The 22,540-nt window shown below is 35.1% G+C and overlaps 1 protein-coding gene across 1 annotated transcript in view; it reads right to left on the reverse strand.

Moving 5' to 3' along the window:
• LOC142865690 (uncharacterized) overlaps positions 1-22,540 on the reverse strand; it is a 142,083-nt gene that overhangs the window by 99,774 nt on the left and 19,769 nt on the right. Inside the window, exon 5 of the mRNA XM_075998879.1 lies at positions 11,133-11,954. Within this exon, the coding sequence (XP_075854994.1) occupies positions 11,133-11,954 (822 nt within the window). The remainder of the gene's footprint in view (positions 1-11,132; positions 11,955-22,540) is intronic.

The following is a 22,540-nucleotide window of genomic DNA, read 5'->3' on the forward strand; positions in this document are numbered from 1 at the left end:
ACATATACAATAATTTGTCAATTCAAAACAAAATATATAGCAAAATAAATAACAATGACCAAATAAGATGATTGCATAAGAATAAGAAATGGATATTTGATATAGTTCACAAATAAGCCACATTCCATATATATTCTATTGGAGTACAAATACAGAAATGAATAAAAGGAAGAAAATGACCCATTTACATACCAACTTTCAAGACAGGGTCATTTCTTTCTGTATATTGATCTGTTCCTCAAAATATTTGGCTTTATAGTTAAATGCATATGAATATGTCTCTCTCTATATGGCAAATCCCACCATTTCAATGAATATGTTCCCTTGTTTTAGATTTGGATTTTCAGTGGAAAGTTAAATATGGTATATTCCCTATTTTCTAAAAAGAATCCTGAGGGATCTGAAGATGTTCCCGTTCATTTCATTTTTGTCATGCCCTTTGGCTTTAGTTTCAGTAAATAATAACATTTGCATTTCACCATCATTTACTAAGGAATCATGAAAAAGTTCTAGAATATGACACTTGCCACATTAAAAGAGAGATCATAATCACTGTTGAATTTGAACATGTACTTTTGAAATATTTTTCCTTAAGTTCTAGAAATTGAAATCCTCTCACAATTACAGTAAACATTCTTAAGAACTAAATACAATAAAAAAATTCAGTGTTTAGTTACAGTAGACAGTTTTCAAGAGCTAAATATCAACATGTAGTTAAAGGCTACAGTTTATACTACAGCATGGATACTAAACTTTTTCAGTATTGAAGAATGTTCTCTTGGATGCCTAGCAAAAACCAGCCACTGGGAGAGACAATACTGGCCTATACATAAGACAAACCCACAAGGCAGCCAAACAAGTTTAGCAAAAGAATGACCTACACTCAAGAGTGTACATGGTAACAGAAGAGCAAAATCTACATTCATCCATTCAGGTCATAATTCCTACTGCACTGGAGAAAACGTGGGAAACAAAGCAGAGAAGGCTCCCAGGCTCCCTGAGCTTTCATTCTGTTTTTGGTGATTTACACAAAATATAATTTCAGGTAAATGCAGCTGTGAGGGAGAGAACTAAAGCAGGATAATTGGAGGGAGCATTAAAGGTGGGGTGGGGTATGGGTGATGTCCCCCTAGGGAGATCCATTTGAGCAGGGGCCTGGATGAAGGTAGTGAGGTCACTGTGTGAGGATATGTGGGAAGAACCTGAGTGTGAGCTTGGTGAGTTGTGGCTCCAGTGGAATGAGTTGGGTGGTGAGTAGAATGAAATGGACAGAGGTCAGTAGAGATCAGGGGACCCTATACTTTTTATCTCAAACTCCTACCAGTAAAAAACTTTAGGGCATGCACCCCTAATTCATGCATATAGAGAGTCTTTATTTACTATTATCAGTATATTAGCAAAGCATCATCACTACATTTAAGGATACAAGTAAACATCAATACAAGTTCTGGTATTCTCTCACTTTACCGCAATGTATCATTTGTCTAGGGGACATTAAGTGAGCAATGGTGCTTCCTTATAAAGTCTCAAAGTTGCCAGAAGGGTTTAATTAAACTGCTTGTATAGACCAAATTTTTGCCATTTAGCATATAGCAAAGCTTCTTGACAGCAGAAAGCCCCTGTAAGTAGCGCAAATACTTCCATAAACAAGCCATTTGGAAAGATGCTTTATAATATACTCATAAGTACCACTTTTGGGCAAATCAAACTCCTCTACTTGCTGTATAAATTTGAGCAAGTTATTTATGCTTACTGACTCTCAGTTTTCTCATTTGTAAAATGAGAATTTGACTTAATTTTTTTTCCTGAAGTTTGTGACAGGGGGCTCCTAAAGAACACCAAGTATGTTGTAAGTAAAGAAAACACACTACATTTTATCACTGTAGTCAGGCTTCTATGCACTGTAGTTAATTAGGCACAGGAGTTGTAGAAGATGTTCAGGAAGAAAAAAAATCAATGTTTGTATAGGTTAAGTAGTAGAAAATGGCATGGTGTTTTAGGAAATCCATTTATTTGTAAATGGTGAGAGAGTATGGGACATGTGTAGGATCCTTCAGCAGTGGCTGGTGCATAGTGGATACTTGAACATTTATGAAAATAACACAGGCGGAGTGATGGAAGGGAGTATGGGAGGAAACTATGCAGGAATCAGAGCCCGATCCAAATGAACTTTATACGCTGATTCTGATAACCTAGAAACTGGGGGGGGGGGCTCTGAAGGAGTTTAGGGAGGAATAGAGGTGATAAAACTTGCATTTTGGCAATCTTGTAGCTACTAGAGTTTTAGGGGATGAGTTACAGGGGCCAACTTGCAGGGAAAAAGAACAGTTGGGAACCTATCAGACCAATCAACGTGGCAGTGACTAGGGCCCTGCTGGGGCTTTGGTATTGAGAAATGAGAGAGGTACATTCAGGTAATATTAGAGGTGAGATGATGTGTACAAGGGTGTCTTTTTCTGAGGTTAGAACACATGGGTGAGGTAAGAGAAATGTTAAGTAATCCATGGGACTTACGCCTACTTAAGAATATGGAGTGAAGGATAGGCCTTGACAATGACACTTAGCCTTCCAAACGAGAGGGTGAATGATTGTGGTGTCTTTTGCTATGACGATATATTCTGAAGTACCACAGGGGGTTGTGAAAGAAGCTGCAGAGTGAGCCTAGCTTTCTACCTGGTAAGTGTGAGTTTCCTATGGGTTCCCCAGGGAAGGCAGCTGAGAGGTGGTTTGGTGTGTGGACCTGAAGCTGCATTTTAGCACTTGTAGCATTTAGGGGTGCTGATGTGACAAGATGAGATAAAACTGCTTAAGATGTGTGCACAGTGAAGAGTGGAGGGTAAGGTTGTTTTATCAGGGGAGCAACACAGCACTAGAGGCTGCTATCTCTGAACTTTCAAAGATGTAACACAATATCAGAAGCCTGATATAAAATCTCTAGCTTATTAACCACTTTGGTACGAGTGTTAACTACAGTTGATATCCACAGATGAATGCGCACAGCTGAGCATCGACTATAGTCCATAGCCACAGATGAACATGCACAGCAACTTAGCCGACAGCGGTGATAGGAAGGTGCACAGCCGAGCATCAACTAAACGAACAGCATGACATGACTTTTCTAATTTTTCATTTATCAAAATAAAATTGTGAACATTTAAAAATAATGTAATAAAAATATATATGTATATGTTACCTATTCTGATTTACAAGTAAAGCTGCCTGTAAAGTAAATCAAGCTTTCAGTGTTTTATATCTTTCCTCATCACACAAGAACAAAATGGATTCGTCGTCAATGCAAAGCACCAACTATCGTGTAGATATGAGTGCCATGTTGGCAAGGTTTCGGGGCCAGTGAGCACCATACTGAAGTGGTTAAAAACAAAAATACAAAAAAAAAAAAAAAAAAAGAAACATAAAAATCTTGCAAAATATAATTATTTCCAAAGACATATTCTTAAAAGTCATTCTGCCCTTTTCCTACAACAAAATTATTGAATGATGATGTGTATGACTTTTCATATAGCTAATATGTCTAATGTAATGTGGCATGAGACCACTTCCAATTTATTATTCTCGAAGTCTATGAAAGAGGTTGGGGTATGTGAAAATGCATCTTCGATTTCACTAGTACCTGCAACACCCATCCCTCAGCCTCTGACTCCTCCTACCTGGGGTGTTCTCCCCACTCTTGCCCATTCTACACCTCACCACATCCCTCATTTTTCAAGGAAATTCCTGTAATACTCAGTGTAGACTTTCTGGGCTAGTAGTCCCTTGTGGTACTTTTCCCAATAGATTTAGCACTTTATAAATTTTTTTTTTATTTCAGCATATTACAATGGTAAAAATGTTGAGGTTATGTACATGGCCTTTGTCTCACCTGAGTCAGAGCTTCAAGTGTGTCCATCCCCAAGATGGTGAGCACTGCAGCCATTAGGTGTGTATATACCTGTCCCCTCCTCCACCCTCCCATTAGCCCAACACCCAATGAATTTAGATGTGATGAACATTATCTTAGATCACCTTCTCCTTCTAGTGTGCCATGGTGGCCTTGCCTCTGGTTGATCCAGTCCAGGACTCTCTCAGTACTCTCTGGCAGCTGACCTGCTCCAGGGTCTTCTGCTGTCTCCAGAAAAAAGCATTTCTGTGCTACTCCTCTGCTGGGGTAGACCTCAAAGAGGTCACTCACTTCACTGTCAGCATCCTTTCCACCATGTTCTCACCTCCCAGGATCTTATTTCATGTCCCACCCTCTTCAAGCTCCAATCACATGCCCTGGCTTCTGAGGACCTGCCTTGTTACTAGAACTTCCCATGAATACTGCCAGGAAAGAGCTGCTCTATAGGGCAAACCCACAAGGTAATGGACATAATATTGGACCTCAGCTTGGGTATTTATTTTTTTAAATATATTTTGGGAGAGGTCTAAAACCTCCCCCAAATTTAAGCAGATACTTAGAATCCAAACCCTCTAGGACTATCTGACAAAAACTAAAAATGAAAACAAAAATGAGGATTTCATGACTGAGAAAAATTCTGGCCAATGTGGCCAACGTCACCAATGTGATAATATAGACAGAACAATCCTGTCCTATTCTTAATCACTTGCTGACTATATAGGTAATTTAAAATTGTTAATTGTGGTAAAATACACCCAATATAATATTTACCATCTTACACTTGTTAGGTATGCAGTACAGTAGTGTTAAGCATGTTCACACTATGTGAAAGAAATTTCGAGAACTTTTTTTCCTCGAACACCGATTAAACATAACTCCATTTCTCCATTCTTCCAGTCCCTGGCACAACCATTTTACTTTTTGCTTCTATGAATTTGATTCTTCTAAATACTTTGGATAACATAGTTTATTTTTTAAACACACAATAACAAAAGTATCTCCAGTAGAGAGAAAGAAGAAACCACTGGTTTTAGTAAGTACCTAAATACTGACTTTAAGGGCTGTGATTTTCCTCACTGCATTTTTTTTTTTTTTTTTTTTTTTTGAGACAGAGTCTCGCTTGTTGCCCAGGCTATAGTGAGTGCCATGGCGTCAGCCTAGCTCACAGCAACCTCAAACTCCTGGGCTCAAGTAATCCTTCTGCCTCAGCCTCCTGAGTAGCTGGGACTACAGGCATGCGCCACCATGCCCGGCTAATTTATATATATATATATATATATTAGTTGGCCAATTAATTTCTTTCTATTTATAGTAGAGACGGGGTCTCGCTCTTGCTCAGGCTGGTTTCGAACTCTTGACCTCGAGCAATCCGCCCGCCTCGGCCTCCCAGAGTGCTAGGATTACAGGCGTGAGCCACCGCGCCCGGCCTCCTCACTGCATTTTTATTCATTCATTTATTAATTCAGGAAGCAATGTGTTCCACAATGTGTTTAGACTGAAAAACACAGTGTTGAATATATGAGCTAGTAGACATTTATGCAGTTTTAAGAGTCCAACAATCTATCCCATAATGCCTCCCTTATTACCTCCTGCTGTTTTACCTGAAGGCTTCCTCCCTCCCATTTTTAACATCTGTCTGGAGAACATACAACAATTTTTCCAGACTTTATGGCCCACATTTTTATGTTTACTTGTGCTATGCTCTACCTGAAATCTAGAGGTACTTTACTAAATGTATTTTTATATGTAAGTTACTTAAAATGAACAAATATATCTGATCAATCTCTGCATTACTAATGTCTGACATAGTATGGAAATGTGTGTGTTGGGTAAGTGTGTGCTGGCTGACTGTGTGACAAGTCAGCACTGTACTTTTATTCTTCTGCTTATATCATTACATAAACCAAGTGCTTAAAAAATCAATAAATTAAACAAAATTATCTTTTAATAAAACTAATACTTTTGTTTTAAATCATTTTCATTAAAAATTTTTGTATAGAATTATTTCCCTTTCATTCCATTCATAATGTTTAGTTGGCTGTTGATTGTTTAAAGCAGCTATGGTGAAGGCAAATTTTTTTCTATCAGATATTTGCAAAAGGATAGTAAAAAAAATCTTTTAAATCTATTATTATAATATGCCAATCCTTAGCCAAAAACCTTTAGATAAATTTTAATATCAGTTCCAGTATTTATAAATTAAACAAAAGATTTGTCATTTAGCTGAATTTCTAATTGAGGTTTTTAGTCATTAATAAAGTTTGCCAATATACTTTTGTTCCAGTACTTCCAGAACCTCCTTGTCTTAAAACATTAGATTTTTTAATTTGCATATTAATAGCAGAAGTTGTGCAATACAGTCTCTAGCCTGAATAACATAATCGGAAGTGAAACTCATCATAACGGAAATTTCATTCGAATAAGCTGAATCAATTATACCTAAATGTATTATTACTCTTTTTAATGTAACAGAAATATGACCAAATTATTAACTAATATTAATATGCTTGTAAGATCAGGCCAAATATATCTATAGTTATATATATCTCAGTAGATAATGTTAAGAGTCCATTGTCACAAGATAATCTTTGTTCTCTGAAATTACCTTTTGGGGCAAGAGTCTCAGCCAAAGTTGCATTTTAAATGTCTAATCAGACCTTTTAGCAATTTCTTAAAAGTTCTTTCCACAGCCAGGTGCTCCCCTTGCGCCATAAGGTGCCACTGGGGTGCGGTGGTGGGGAGCTGGTGCTGGGCTGCCTGGCTGAGCACAGCCACAGCCTGGGTGGCTCAGCAGCCATGGCAGTGGTGGCACCATGCAGTTTAATTTTGCTGGACATAAAGCTGCTGGCATTTAGAATTAACATTATTAAAAGCCAGTATATGTAAAGTGATATTGCTTAAATTAGGAGGACTTACTATTTCTTGAACCTGATATTTCTTGCAATTTAGCAATTAAATCTATATAAGTTTCATTAACATTTTGTTTAACATTTATATGGAAAGATACAGCCTAAGAGAAGCTATCTTTTCCCTACTTTAATACAGCACTGTTGAATTTGAGAAATAGCCTGATCATCATATTTTAATTGCGCATTAATATCAAACCAATATTCCTGGCCCATAATTTGAGTCAGAAATTTTAATTCATAGGTCTCTAGACTCATTTAACTAGGGTTGCTGATGCATCTTTTCCCTGCACCAAGTGGTGAACTATAAAAATTTAGGCGAAGATATAACTGTTTGCACGAAAGATTTCCAATCGCAAAGGATTAACATTTCTAATTGAGCCAATTCTTTAATCGAGTTCTTTGTGTAATGACAGTTTGTGTTGGCTGGGAGCAGTGGCTCATACCTGTAATCCTGGCACTCTGGGAGGCCAAAGCAGGAGGATCACTCAAGGTCAGGAGTTTGAAACCAGCCTGAGCAAGAATGAGGCTGTGTCTCTACTAAAAATAAAAAGAAATTAATCAGCCAAATAAAAGAATATAGAAAAATATGCAGGGCATTGTGGCATATGCCTGTAGTCCCATCTACCAGGGAGGCTGAGGCAGAAGGATTGCTTGAGCCCAAGAGTGTGAGGTTGCCGTGAGCTAGGCTGATGCCATGGCACTCTAGCCCAGGCAACAGAGTGAGAGTGCTGCTTTTGTCATTCCATTTGTCAGTTGTAAGCAAGGGAACTCTGATATTTACCAGCAGGTTCATAATGAAGCACAGAACATGAAAGGGGCTTTAACGATTTTATTTGAAGCTAAAGACACCTAGATTTCCTGGTCCTGATGATTATGTTATGGAAGAGACTAAAGATGTATGTGGTGCTCACTGTCTCACCTCTGGCCACTGTGAGCATCAAAAACAGGATTGCATCCAAAATCACTGATGAAATTTTCAATCAAAAAGTGGCCATGATCCCTGAGATTCCTCTAGGGAGAATGACCAAATTATTGGCCAATGTTTGATGACTAAGAATGTGAAGTGTGTACTGCACACTCCAACTACTAAAATAAAGGAAGATAAAGTTATGTAAAATAAATTCTCTAAGATTGAAATATCAGGTAAAGAAAGATTATTCCAAATATTTTCAATGCAGAGAAATCATTCCATTATATTCTAACACTGAAAATACACACTCAAAAGTAGATTCTAGATGGATGCATATGTTGTACTATAATTAATAGAAAATTAAATCCAAAGCTCTTTACCTAAACTCCCTAGTAAGAGATTGCCAAATTCTCATATTTCTTTATATAGTACTTAAAATATACATCACACACTTATTAATCCTTCACTTATTGCAATTATTTTCATATTTATGACGTTATATGTTAGGATCTAGTAACAGTTTGCTTTTACAAAAGAAAACAATGCTGAGTTCTTGATTTACTCCTCTGGACTTCAGAATTGTTTATCATTCTTTGGCCTTTAAGGCTCTTACTTTAACCTTAGGACACTGAACCTCTCTAATTTTACTTAAGTTATGAGAATGCTGTATATATAGCCTATAAATGGCCTCAAGCTGTCTAGCTAAAATTTTTGTTCACCAAACTAAAAAAATTCTGCACTTCTCATCAGAACTTTTAAAGTATTGTGTGAACTGGCCAGGCTTGAGTACAACAGTGAGAATATTATAGCCCAAGCACAGATGGAAAGAAGAATGGCTTAGATAGAGTTGTAGAAGGGAATGCAGATAAAAAATGCCAAAAAACTTGAGATAATTATGAAATAAAAGAAGCAGAATTTCCACTTATAAATTTCAAGAGTTGGTTGTTCTGCCAGTTCCTTCGCTCTACATGCAAAATCAGTGATTTTTTACCTTGGACATTTTCAATCTCTTCTATGGAGCCACAAGCTCACTCCTACAGAAATATTGACTGCTAATTATAAAGCATCTATTAAATATCTAACAATGTCCTGTACTTATTTCTTCTATTTAAATATAAAATCAACTCCATAATTTATAAATCCTTCTGAGTGTTTACCTGAACAAAGTAGCCTGATAAAGTCAATAAATCAATTAGTTCGATAACCCAAAGTAAAAGAAACAGTAACCAGAATGTTCTTTCAATATCCTTCCCAAATTAGTATGAAAATATAGAATGTACTAAGTAAAATGTAATTACTACAATGTGGAATTACTCACACCTTTAGGTAATTTTATGAGCACCATGAAGTTTCATAACAATCCTTGTTGTAATTGCAGATCAGGTCACATAAATGGTATTTAATGAACTTTGAAATAATAAAATAACATAGGTGGCCTAGCATGAGTAATAAGCATGTAAGAACAGAGGATTGGCATGGGCAAGTTCCCATTCAGAAGCTTTAGGGTTTTAAACAATTAATTCAACATAAAGTGAACAAAATATTTCCTTTCAGAATCTTTGAAGTTTCTAGTTTGCTAGTAAATTCTCAACACTTTTGAAATTATCCATCTTTTCTAATATTTCTTTTTTTCTGTTGAAATAGGTATACATCCACATTCACACAAACATAATTACTTACTCTGTAAATATACTACAACTATAGTTCAACTTAACCATGATGTATTTGTATATTTGATTCAATATAAATAAAAATATTCTTATTTCTGTTTTATTGGCCAGGCAGGTTGCATGTTGAAGGAAAAATGTAGGATACAATGTAATAACTAGTCATGCTGTGTTAAGAAATGTATGGCTTTTCATTAAGTGCAAAATCTTTATTATAAGCATTATAGTAACAATGTAATTATACATATAATGAAAAAGAGCTTTGGGAACATTATTCTTCAAAGTAGAGACACTGATAAAAAGGATCACAAGTGATGTCTTGTTACTGTGTAACCCCACAGTACATTTTTACAACCCATTACCTCCAACTTTGAGTAACATGGGATAGGTTAATTGTGGTGCAAAATAACACTTCATTCAATCTACAACATGTTTGACACATTAAAATTACTTTTAATTTAATGAAACCAATTAAGTTTACATGTAATCTAAAAATATTCCAAATTTCATTCGATTTTATTATCTATCATAATGTACAATATTAAAACAAGTGATTTATAATATTCTAATTTTTTCATTCTGATTATAATGAGAAGAATATTAGTCTGTATACCTACATCATACATCACTTGAAATACTGTTTATTATAAAAAATATCCATAGTACCTCTCCATTTCATAAATCTTACATTTCAGTGATTTTAATTTCCCATGGAAAAGTACATGAATAATGCCTACTGAATACACAAAGACTACTAATAAATGCAATGTAGCTATCATTAACCACACACAGTCACATACAGGCTAAGAATGAAAACATACCATCTACTGTATTAAAGTTGAATAACATTAGTATTTGCTTGTCAAAAAGGAAAAAAAATTATACCTTTTATATTTTTACCCTACCCTGACCAGAAAGTATATTTTACATGTAATTATAACTCTCAAAAAATCTCTCTCTTTTTAAAGCTGACATACAAGTAAATCAACTAACTATTTTAACTGGGTGGTACTCTATAATCAACAACCTGGTTTAAAGAAATTTGTGAATGTGTTAGTGCATTAGTGTATTGCACTGTGAATCCTCTGATATTTGTTTAGACTTGATTCTTCATGAAATGTGTTCTGAAATTCATTATATCTGTAGAGTAATTTTAACTATCAATTCTTTGTGGTTCTCTAAGGTATATCTTTTGCATAAATATTTTTTCACATTCATTATATTTGTAAGGTGTCTATCTCTTAAAATTTTTGTGATGTTGAGCAATGTTGGGGAAAATATTGGAGCATTTTTTTCAGTGTAAGTTCTCCCATGTCCAATAAGATCTCTGTTGTAACAAAAGGTATTGTCAGCACTCTACATTATGATTGTTTACTTTAAGTATAAGTACTGTTGTGCATTTTAAAGCTAATACTTAGGGAAAGTACTTCCATACTCATTACATTTATCTCACTTTTATCTAGTATAATTTATTTGGTGTTGAATAAAATGCGAGCAGTTATTAAAGACTTTGCCACAATTCTCACATTCATGGATTTTTTCTCTGTTATGCATTCTTCTAAGAAGATTAAGGTGTGAGCACTGGGAAAATGCTTTGCCACATTTCTCACATTTCTATGGTTTCTCTCCTGTATGGATTCATTTATGTAGAGTGAAGTCTCGGAGCTGGATAAAGCCTTTGCCACATTCTACAACATTTTAGGGTTTCTCTCCAGTATGAATTCTTTTATGTTGAGTAAGGCCTGAACACTGGGTAAAGGCTTTGCCACATTCTTCACATTTGTAGGGTTTCTCTCCAGTATGAATTCTTTTATGTCGAGTAAGGATTGAGGACTGGTTAAAGGCTTTGCCACATTCTTCACATTTGTAGGGTTTCTCTCCAGTATGAATTCTTTTATGTTGACTAAGGATTGAGAACTGGATAAAGGCTTTGTCACATTCTTCACATTTGTAGGGTTTCTCTCCAGTATGAATTCTTTTATGTAGAATAAGGGTTGAGGACAAGTTAAAGGCTTTGCCACATTCTTCACATTTGTAGGGTTTCTCTCCAGTATGAATTATTTTATGTAGAATAAGGGTTGAGGACAAGTTAAAGGCTTTGCCACATTCTTCACATTTGTAGGGTTTCTCTCCAGTATGAATTCTTTTATGTTGAGTAAGGTTTGAGGACCGGTTAAAGGCTTTGCCACATTCTTCACATTTGTAGGGTTTCTCTCCAGTATGAATTTTTTTATGTTGAGTAAGGATTAAGGAATGGTTAAAGGCTTTGCCACATTCTTCACATTTGTAGGGTTTCTCTCCAGTATGAATTCTTTTATGTAGAATAAGGGTTGAGGACCAGTTAAAGGCTTTGCCACATTCTTCACATTTGTAGGGTTTCTCTCCAGTATGAATTCTTTTATGTTGACTAAGGATTGAGAACTGGATAAAGGCTTTGTCACATTCTTCACATTTGTAGGGTTTCTCTCCAGTATGGATTCTTTTATTTTGAGTAAGGTGTATGCACTGGGTAAAGGCTTTACCACATTCTTCACATTTGTAGGGTTTCTCTCCAGTGTGAATTCTCCTATGTATAATAAGTTTTGAGCAACAGTTAAAAGGTTTTCCACATTCTTCACACTTGTAGGATTTCTCTGTGGTATGAATTTTTCTATGTCCAGAAACATTAGAGCTGTGGTTAAAAGTTTTGCTACATTCTTTAAGTTTGGAACTTTTCTCTCCAGTATGTCTTGTCTTGTGTCTATTTAGGTTTGATGATTTGTTAAAGACTTTTATACATTTGTAACTTTTGAAGATTTTTCTATGACAAGTTGACAAACATTGGGTAAGACCATCAGAACATACTTTCTGCCTCTTACACTCACCCACACACTCCCAGTCTCTTCTTAAGTGTGTATTTTCAAGGCCAGAGCTTCCATATAGTCTCATTATTGATTTCTGAAAGGGGTCGTTTATGCCCTGTTCTGGTAACAAGTCTTTGCTGCAATAGTGAGATAGTTCTGAAAGAAATGAAAATAACAAAGTATCTCACTAACCAGACTCAGGTGAATATATTTCACAATTTGAATATATAAAACTGTAGAAAGAACATTAGCAAGAAAGCACAATGAATACCATGGTCTTACTTGCATCATAGATGTGTGACCTTAAAAATATACTTGCAACCATGATTCTTTTAGAAATCATAACTGCTAATAGTTCATAGCACCCCAATTGAGAAAAACACCAAGAACCACAGGAAGGGGAAGGAAACTTTGTTGCATTTACCCACCAAAGCCCTTCCTCCATGCTGACACTGAGTTATCACTTTAGTAGTAAAATCCCATCTCCTGGATTCCCTTTCAAAAGAGAATGAAACTATGGGCACATGTCCACACATGTGTTTTTTGTGGCCTTTCCAAAGGCTGGTTTCCACCTCCCTTGACAACTACATAACTCTCTGAGAAAAATATGCACATATTAAGAATAAAATTCTGCATTATCATAATGATGGTGCAAAATATTTAATTATGCTAAAAAATTTGAAAGGCAAAATAAAAAAAGGATCATTGCCATGTGTTAATTTCTATACAATATAAAAAGACATAATTATTGACATTGATATCATAAAGGTGAGGGAAGATATAAAGATTAAGAATTTTTATATGCAACTGAAGTAGTTATTCATTTAACATAAGTAGTACGTTCAAAAGATTTTATGTAGTTCTCACAGTGAACATCAGAAAAAAATGTTTATAGAGATAAAAGAAAGCTAGGCAAAGAAACAAAATATGTCACTAAAAATCAGTGAGGCACAATGCAGGACAGAAGGAGAGGAAAGAAAGAAAAGACAGTGACAAAAGTTATATACAACTATTAACATAAGATAAATTGTAAGTCCTTCCTTTGAGAAAATTACATAAATTTTATGTACTAGTTTTTCCAGTCAGAAGGCACAGTTAAATAAAGAGTTAAAAAAAAATCCAACTATATTCTATCTAAAGCGACTTCACTTAAATCCTGGTGAGAACAATGGACTACAACTGGAAGGATATAGCAAGATATATCAGAAAAACATTTAGCATCTAAGAGCAGAGGAGTTCAAAATTATATTATGTACATTATTTTGAAGTAAAAAACGTTATGATTTTTAAAATATACTTTAAGTCAAAACTGTCACAAGAGAAAAAAGGGCAATAAATATAAAAAGTGGTCATTCACGGAGGGCCTATGACAATAATACATTTATATGATATCTATCTTTATCTCACATCAAGGTTATCAAATATATTTTTATAAAGCATTGACAGAAATGAAGCAAGAAATAGACAACAAAATAATACGTTACTTTGATATTCTATTCCACTTTCAATAATAATAAAACCAGTCAATTATTAATAAGAAAACAAAAGATTTGAAAACACTACAGAGCAATTAGACCTAACAGATATATTGGAAACACTCTACAGAATAATAGTAGAATATACAATCTCATTGATAGCTCATAAAACGTTCTTCCTAAAAAACTACCTGTTCAGCCACAAGTCTTAACCAATTTTAGAAAATTGAAATTTTACTCACTTTAATTTTTGACTAGAATGGAATGAAACTGTAAATAAATAATAGAAGAAACACAGAAAAATTTACAAATATAGGAAAATAAACAACACACTCTTGAATACGTTCTTCTTCAACGGAAGAAGACCTAATGTTGTGAAGATGCCCAGATTGATCTACAGATTAAATGCAATTCCTTTCAAATTCTCAATTTCAGTTTTTGAATAATAGAAACAGTAGACTCTTCCTTCAGAAGTTTCATTAAATGTAAATGGTTTAGTCTCTCAAATGAAATATAAGATGAATGTATGTATAAAAACAAACAGAACTCTACAATATGCCACCTACAAAATCCTTCCTTTAAAAGCTCTAAAAAGTCAAATGGTTGAAAGTAATGTAAAAAACACTACATAAATAATAGGAGGAGGATATTGTGGCAATAATTAAAGAAAATACACTTTAAGTCAAAAGCCATCAGAAGAGACAAAGACTTTTATAATGACAAAATGGGTCATTTAGAAGAAATCTATAGCACAGAACACAAATAGACAGATGATATACATGTAATGTACACATTTTAGGTTAGATATTATTTAAATATATATTATATATCAGGGCTTTGCATGATATATGATTATATCAATGATGAATATATAAGGCTATGCCTCATATATATGATTTCAATGATGAATACAAAAATTTGACAGAAGATAAATAAGTAAACAGATAATGGGAAAGACTAGTTAGATGTAAAAGACATTTAAAGAGGTCTTCAGTCAAAAGCAGCAGAATACACTATGGTTTCAATCATACATGGTAAATGCTATTATGACAGTTAAGTCTTATCAAGTTGAAAAACTCTAAAATCATACAACATATATTTTTTGACAAAATTGAAGTGAAACTAGAAATCAAAAGCACAGTACAAACTGGCTAATACAAAAATATGTCAAAATTAAACACACTCTTTAATGCATTCATGCTCAATGATCAGATGATTTAAAATTTTTAAGATGTCAATACTATCCACAGTGATATACAAATTTAATCAATGTCTATAATAGTTCAATTATACTTGTTTTAGAGATATATAAAAATAAATTCTAAAGTGTATTAGAACAAAAAATTGCCAGACTGTTTTAGAAATACAAACAAGGAGGAATAGCACTTCTTGATCTAAAAACAAATCTATAGGAATAAAAAAATGAGCAACTGGCACAAGGAGAAATAATGAGATGAAACAACAGAATGGAGAACCAGAAATAAACTTTTGTGTCCATGACCAAAATTATGTTCCTCAAGATTGCAATGGCCATGCAATGAAAGAGAAGAGTCCCTTAAACAAATGTTGTAGAAAACTGAATATTTATGAGAGAAAAACCAGATGTTGGTACCTTCCCTTGCACTATATAGAATATATCTTAAATAAATTCAATACTTAAACATGAGAAATACATTAATAAAACTCTTAGAAATAACATAAGGGAAACATCACAATATTGGTCCTCGCACTGTTTTAGCAGATGTAACATCAAATGCATAATCATGAAAAAGGAAGAGAAGAAAAATGGGATGGTATCACACTTCAAATTTTTTGCAGAAAGGAAAAACTTAGTGGACTAAAAATGCCTCTTAAAAAATGGGTTAAAATAGGCCGGGCGCGGTGGTTCACGCCTGTAATCCTAGCACTCTGGGAGGCCGAGGCGGGCGGATTGCTCGAGGTTGGGAGTTCGAAACCATCCTGAGCGAGACCCCGTCTCTACTAAAAATAGAAAGAAATTAATTGACCAACTAAAAATATATATACAAAAAATTAGCCGGGCATGGTGGCACATGCCTGTAGTCCCAGCTACTTGGGAGGCTGAGGCAGGAGGATCGCTTGAGCCCAGGAGTTTGAGGTTGCTGTGAGCTAGGCTGACGCCACGGCACTCACTCTAGCCTGGGCAACAAAAGTGAGGCTCTGTCTCAAAAAAAAAAAAAAAATGGGTTAAAATAGATGCAAATCACATAATTGATAGAAGTTAACACAAATGACAACTATGATAAGGTATCACCTCACAACTGTTAAAATGGCTAATGTTCAAAAGAAGAGACATAACAAGTGTGGACAAGAGTGTGCAGGAAATCAATCCCTGTAGATTGTTATTGATTGTAAATGGATAGTGTCATCGTAGAGGTTTGTTAAAGAATGTAAATAATACAACTCCCTTTTCATTCACCAATTCTACCTATGAGTATAACCATGTAAAATCAGTATCTTAAGAAGATTCTGCACACCCATATATATTGCAGCATTATGCACATTTGCCAAGAAAATGAAAACAAACTAAATGCCTGCTTATGATGAATAGACTAAAAAATGACTGTACAAACACATACCATATAATTTACTAACCCATGAAAATGATAAATATCTTTCCATTTCAACAACATGGATGGACGTAGTGGGTATTATGCTAAGTAAAATCAGCCATTCCAAAAAAGATGAATTCTGCTATAGATAATTTTTTAAAAAGTTGAATTTACAAAAATAAAGAGTACAACAGTGGTTTCCAGAGTGTGGAGTCACGAAAAGTGAGGAGATATTTAAGGGTAAAATCTTTTAGTTATAAGATGAATAGATCTTGGGATCTAATATATGGCATCGTGATTAGAGTTATTAACAATGTTTTATATGCTTAAAATTTGTTTAGACCATAGACCTCACTATTAATAAATGTTCTCACTATAATTAAATGGTAACTATGTGAGATGATGGAATAGTTTATTACTTTAATTATATTGTTTTACCATTTATACACGCATCAGTTCACTACAGTGTCTACAATAAATATATACAGTTATACAATTTTTATTTGTGGAAACTTTCACCATTAAACACCACACACAGAGAAATATATGCACACATACACACATATGAATGACGCATTTCTGATGCTACTAAATAGGGGAAAAATATGGAATATAAGTTATCAACGTATTATGTATCAATTAGGAGTATAAATATATTAAGCTATTTGAAGCACTGAATGAGACAGTATATGTAAGAATTTCATAAGGTGAGAAGGGAAAATAAACTATATTATAGTTTGGGAATTTGGGTATAATAAAGTTGAAAATTTACTCTTATTTTATATAACAAAAGGAGTATTTAGAAGTGAAATAACATTATATTTTCTTACATTGAGTAAGAGGATATGAATTTATCTAAAATTAGTGAGTCCGACTTTCTGTAGGATTGCCTCTGAAAACTTAGAATTGGAAATCATGATGCATAAAATATGAATATATGTCCCTAGTGTTTCTAGCATTCCAGAAACAAATCCCAATATCTCCACTATTCCCCTTTACACATTTCAGAAATGAGGCATCAAAAAGGACTTAAAACATGGAGATGGGTAGGAAGGATAATGCCTATAATCCAAGGACTTTGGGAGGCCAAGGAGAAGGGTCACTTGAGACCAGGATCTTGATACCAGGAGTAGCAACCTGAGGAGACTCCATTTTTATAATAAAGTAATAATAATAAAAAGGGCTGGCCATGGTAACTCATGCCCATAGTTCTAGCTACTTGGAAGACAGAGGTTGTAGGATCCCAGGAGCCCAGAGGTTTGAGGTTGTAGTGAGCTATGATCAGCCACTGTACTCCAGAAAGGGCAGGAGGGCAAAAACCTGTCAAAAGATGGTTTAATATAGAAGTCTTCAAAATATGTACAGATGGGTCCATAACCCCTAAATAATAGAAATACTGATAGATAATGTAGTCCCTTACAAGCCATTGACAGTTTGGCTCTCACTGAATTCTAAGGAAGATCACTGCATGGGTAGAGTTCTTAGAGAGTTATAATCTTGGGAAAGAAGATGTCCTTCTGGAAGATGAATAGAAACATACACAGGCTTCCTAAAATCATTTCCAACAGAGCAGAATATTCCAAGCCACTCTTTTGAAATCTGCCTTCCTCCTTGAGCTTTGGTTCTCTAACATTTGTTATCTGCTTCACTGGATCTCACCTACCTGGATATTTAGCTGTTGTTTCCTCTTTCTTCATAATCCAGGGCTCTATCCTTTGCTCCAGGCATGTGATCAGCTCTGGCTTTGAGATGGCAAGACCTGTATTATTAGAAAAATTTCACGTGACTCTTGCTGAAGACTTTCCAATTACTAACGCAGTACTATCCTTAGTACACAGAACATTATAGACAATTCTAGAAAATTCCTCTGCAAGATATCATTTTCTCAGAGACCCTGTAGAATGATAAAAAAAAATATTTCTTATTTATGACTAGAACACCAATTCCCACTAGCACCAAATAAATAAGAGGTGAAAATTCTATTCTAAGGTGCAGGCAACAACTATATACCCTGATTTCTAAAGTAACTACTAATCTACTGTGAAATGTCCATATCAGCCAAAGAAAGGGAAAGGTTCAAGATAACATGACACATTTAATGATTTTATTGGATACACCAAAAATTCTCAAATTTTCTTTAAAAGAAGGGATATAAAATTCATTCATGTAAAGCAGAAACTTTTAAGAAACTATCTACAAAATAAAATAATGGCCTTAATGTGGAATAGGAATTCTGTATATAAGTGATCCTCACCAAGGGAGACCAGGTTTCCGTAGTTCTCTAGCATCACATCCCTATACAAATTCCGCTGAGCATTGTCAAGGCATGCCCACTCTTCTGGAGAGAATTCTACAGCCACATCCCTGAATGTCACCATCTCCTGTAAAAAGACACATATTTCCCAAGTGGCCATAGAGAGAGTTCTTAATTTGACCACAAGGAAAATGAGATGTGAGAACTTTTTCTGACATATGAGTGACTGGAATTATCCAATAAGATATATTTTAGCACAGTAATATTCTTTCATATTTTCTCTTTTTCACAGGAATGAGGATCTCAAAAGATGCATGAATCTGTGTGCATATGATTCTGCTTTGTTTGATAAAGTGTCTAATACAAAATTAAGGGCTTACAACAGTAATATAAATTTATGCATGTTATATTACATCATGTCAATAAATTGTACATATTTCTCACATAGAGAAACAGAGAGTTACAAAGTACCACCTAATATTTTAAAGTACAATAAAGAACTGGAGATTTTCTTAAATTACAGAATCTGATTCAGTAGATCTGGGGTGAGGTCTGAATCTCTGCATGTCACATAATAAAGCTATTGATAACAATGCTTCTTGCCTAAGTAGAGTATTTTGTCAATGTCCAGTAAGTGGTAGACTTTGAATTTATCTCAATTCATCTGAACAGAACACAGATGATAGTCCTCATTTTTTAAAGCAAGCTATACGAAGAAAGAGGAGCTTCCAGATTAAATGTGATTCTTCATTCACAATAGTCAGTAAATCTCCATGAGACACTTAGTGACAAAGAAAAAAAATAACTTTATATGGAAAAAATCTGTCAGAGAGAATCTTAAGAAAGTGAATGAAATTAATATATCTTCAGTGGGACACATTGGTGTTAGGCACCCTTGCAAAGAGGAGGATTCAAAATTACTACTGGGATGATAGTGGCCAACAATATGTAACCATGAAGAATCATCAGTTTTATGCAAATTTCAGATACAGATACTTCCCATGGTTCATTATCATTTAAAATGTATGTAAATACTTTAGCATCATACAGAGCAAGTCTACTGTTTTCTATTTTTCCCATAATTTTCTGATTATATTAGCCAATCAATGTTATCCTCTTTCTGAATTTTCTTAATAATATTTTATGGAGAGCTGATGAAGCATCCAGATCAAACTTTGAGAGTACATGTTTCCCTTCCTCACTCAAATCTAAAGACTCTATCCCATACCTAATGGGAATCTCAGATATTCACACCATTCTATCTTGACCTTTCACAATGGGAAAATTTTCAATATTACATGTCATACATTTCTTATAAAACTTGGTTATTGTATTAAGAAGCTTGTGGGAGAGAATATACAGCTGGCTCTGTTAAATAGGGATAAAGGATTTTCCAAAGCTCCTTGATTATCATAAGAAGAAATAAAAAAATTTACTTATAAAACTTATTAGTCATACACATGAGAAGTAAAGAAGTGAAGGTTTATAAATTCAAAAAATTGAAGTTCTACAAGACTTTCTAGGAGAAATAGTGGACACAACCCCTAATCTGGGACACACTTTCCCGAAAACCAGCCATTTCTGCTCCCTCGTCTCCTACTCTGAAATCTCTTTTCAGGTGAGATAGTGTAGAACAATTAGAATTACATCTTCAGATTGTCCTGAAGGAAGTCAGCACAATTTCTTCCCTTGTTTCCACAAGATTCACAAGCAGGAGGAACACAAAATGAAGAAAGGCTACACTCACTTTTTCTTACTGAAAGGGAAGATTCAGCTATGATCAGCTCTTTCATGGAGACCAAAATGTGAGATTCTCCTGTCTTTTCTTCTGGTTACCTCACCCTGCTACAGATCCCAGGATTTTCTGCTACAAGAAATTCCTCTTTGGAAGCTGCTCTTATGCATCCTGAGAAACCTCAGACATTGGATTCAGAATTCAGAGCTGCAGATTTGGGTCTCCAGGGAGGCATGGATTCAGTAGCACTCACTGCACATTTCCTGGCATTGGGGCAAGAAGAGAAGGCAGAAAGGGAGTTTATGTGTCCAAGCCAGAGTGCATTACCTTTTTCCCATTTGTGTCTGAGCCTCAGGGTTTCTGAGTCTATTTCAGTGATAAAGATGTGAGATGCATTTAGAGAAAGAATAGATCTACTGAGTTTTATCCTATGAGAGTGTATTCACAGGATCTGGCCTAAGTATGCTCTGGAGAGACAGTAGACACCAAAAAGGCCTAGAGAACTTACTGTGTGCAGATGTGGGGACAGTGAAGCTCTGTGCTGCAGACTTGCAGGTTACAGACTGGAAGCTCAAGAAGGAATCTAGTGTTCAATGTCCTTCTAATTTAGAAGTGGTGGGCACATTTTATGTTTATGTTGCATTTTTAATTATGGAAAGTGTTCAGGAAATATTAAAAGTAAAGAGTCTCCAACTCAGAAAACCTCTCCACAAAGTTATTTTGAGAATTAAAAGAAAACCCTTTTATTGCTCAATTAAAGCAGAATGTGATGTGCACAGTGGCAATCCACTGAGAGATTTCAAAGGCACACATAAAGTCGTTACTGTATATAACTAAGCAAATCATATCGTTTACATACATGTTATCTAGATAAATAATAATTAGCTTTGAAGAAAGAAGAAAGAAGTCTAAACAGCCCAGCCCTATTTTTAATAAAGAGTGCACTGTAAACTTACCTGCTACTTAGCGAGATTCTATTTTTTTGGTAATTGGTTACATTGAAATAAAATACAAGTGTCTCAAGTCAATGCAGGAGGAGATAATTTTGCAACTTAAAGCAAGGTGCTCACTGAAGTTAGGATCCCATATTCATATGGAAATTGTGGGATATGGAACTAGCTTCCCTAATATTTGATTTCAAAGAGATGTTTCTCAGTTTCAGAAAAAAAAGTATTTCTTAAAAAATAACCATTTTAAAAATCTTTCAAAAGGATTTACAAATCTTAGGCAGATAGTTAGGATCTTGGATCTTCTCGGGACAATGGTGCCCTGTTTTGGTGGTGTTTCCAGCAATTGCTCCACCTGGGGAAATGGCTAAGGCTGCCATGATATTTTAGTGGTGATCAACCTTTAATTCTACCCTGAGCCACTTCTAAACCTGAGGAAGGAGGGAATCCTTTATCAATCTAATGTTTCCCCAGACAAGGCATAATAAGATTTACAAAGTGACCTAAGGTATCCTAAGTGTAATTAATATGTAATTAGCTTTAATCTGCATTGCAGTTTACCCCCTCCATGGGCTTTCTTAAAGGGGGCTCCTATAGTTTGATGAAATTTTCAGGACACCTGTTGATTATTTGATAAGAACCTACACCTCTGAAGATACAAATACTGATAAAATAAAATTAATGAGCATGTTACAATTTTAAAGTAAAAAAATAAAAAACACCCAAGAGCCCATCAATTCATTAGTGGATTATTAATATTTGCTATATGTTTGCAATGACCTATTAGTCAATTTTAAGAAATGACAATGAGCTAGCACCACTTATATTTTCCTGGGTTGAGTGAGCCCATATCTGAAGTGAAGTGACACAAGATTGGAAGAATGGGCTCCACATGCACTCACCTTCAAATTGGTACTGAATGATTAACAGTACGGTGCTCAAATGGAGGTGGTTTTCACCAGGGATTCGGGAGTTTGGGGGTAGACCCACACCTGAGGGATGCCTTGACCCTCATGGAGGGGAAGGGTGTACCTCTAACCCTTGCTAGGGAGAGACAACGATATTAAATGCGATGAAAATGTTTGTACTCTCATAAGAAAAAATATAGTATCCCAAGAATGGAAAAGCAAGCACCACATATACTCACCAGCAAACTGGTATTAACTGAGCAGTACCTAAGTGGAAACATAGGTACTCCAGTAATAGGGTATTGGGCAGGGGGGAGGGGGGAGGGTATATACATACATAATGAGTGAGATGTGCACCATCTGGGGGATGGTCATGCTGGAGACTCAGACTTGTGGGGGGAGGGGAGAAAGGGCATTTATTGAA

The sequence above is a fragment of the Microcebus murinus genome, chromosome 31, assembly GCF_040939455.1.
Source record: "Microcebus murinus isolate Inina chromosome 31, M.murinus_Inina_mat1.0, whole genome shotgun sequence".
Classification (NCBI taxonomy): domain Eukaryota; kingdom Metazoa; phylum Chordata; class Mammalia; order Primates; family Cheirogaleidae; genus Microcebus; species Microcebus murinus.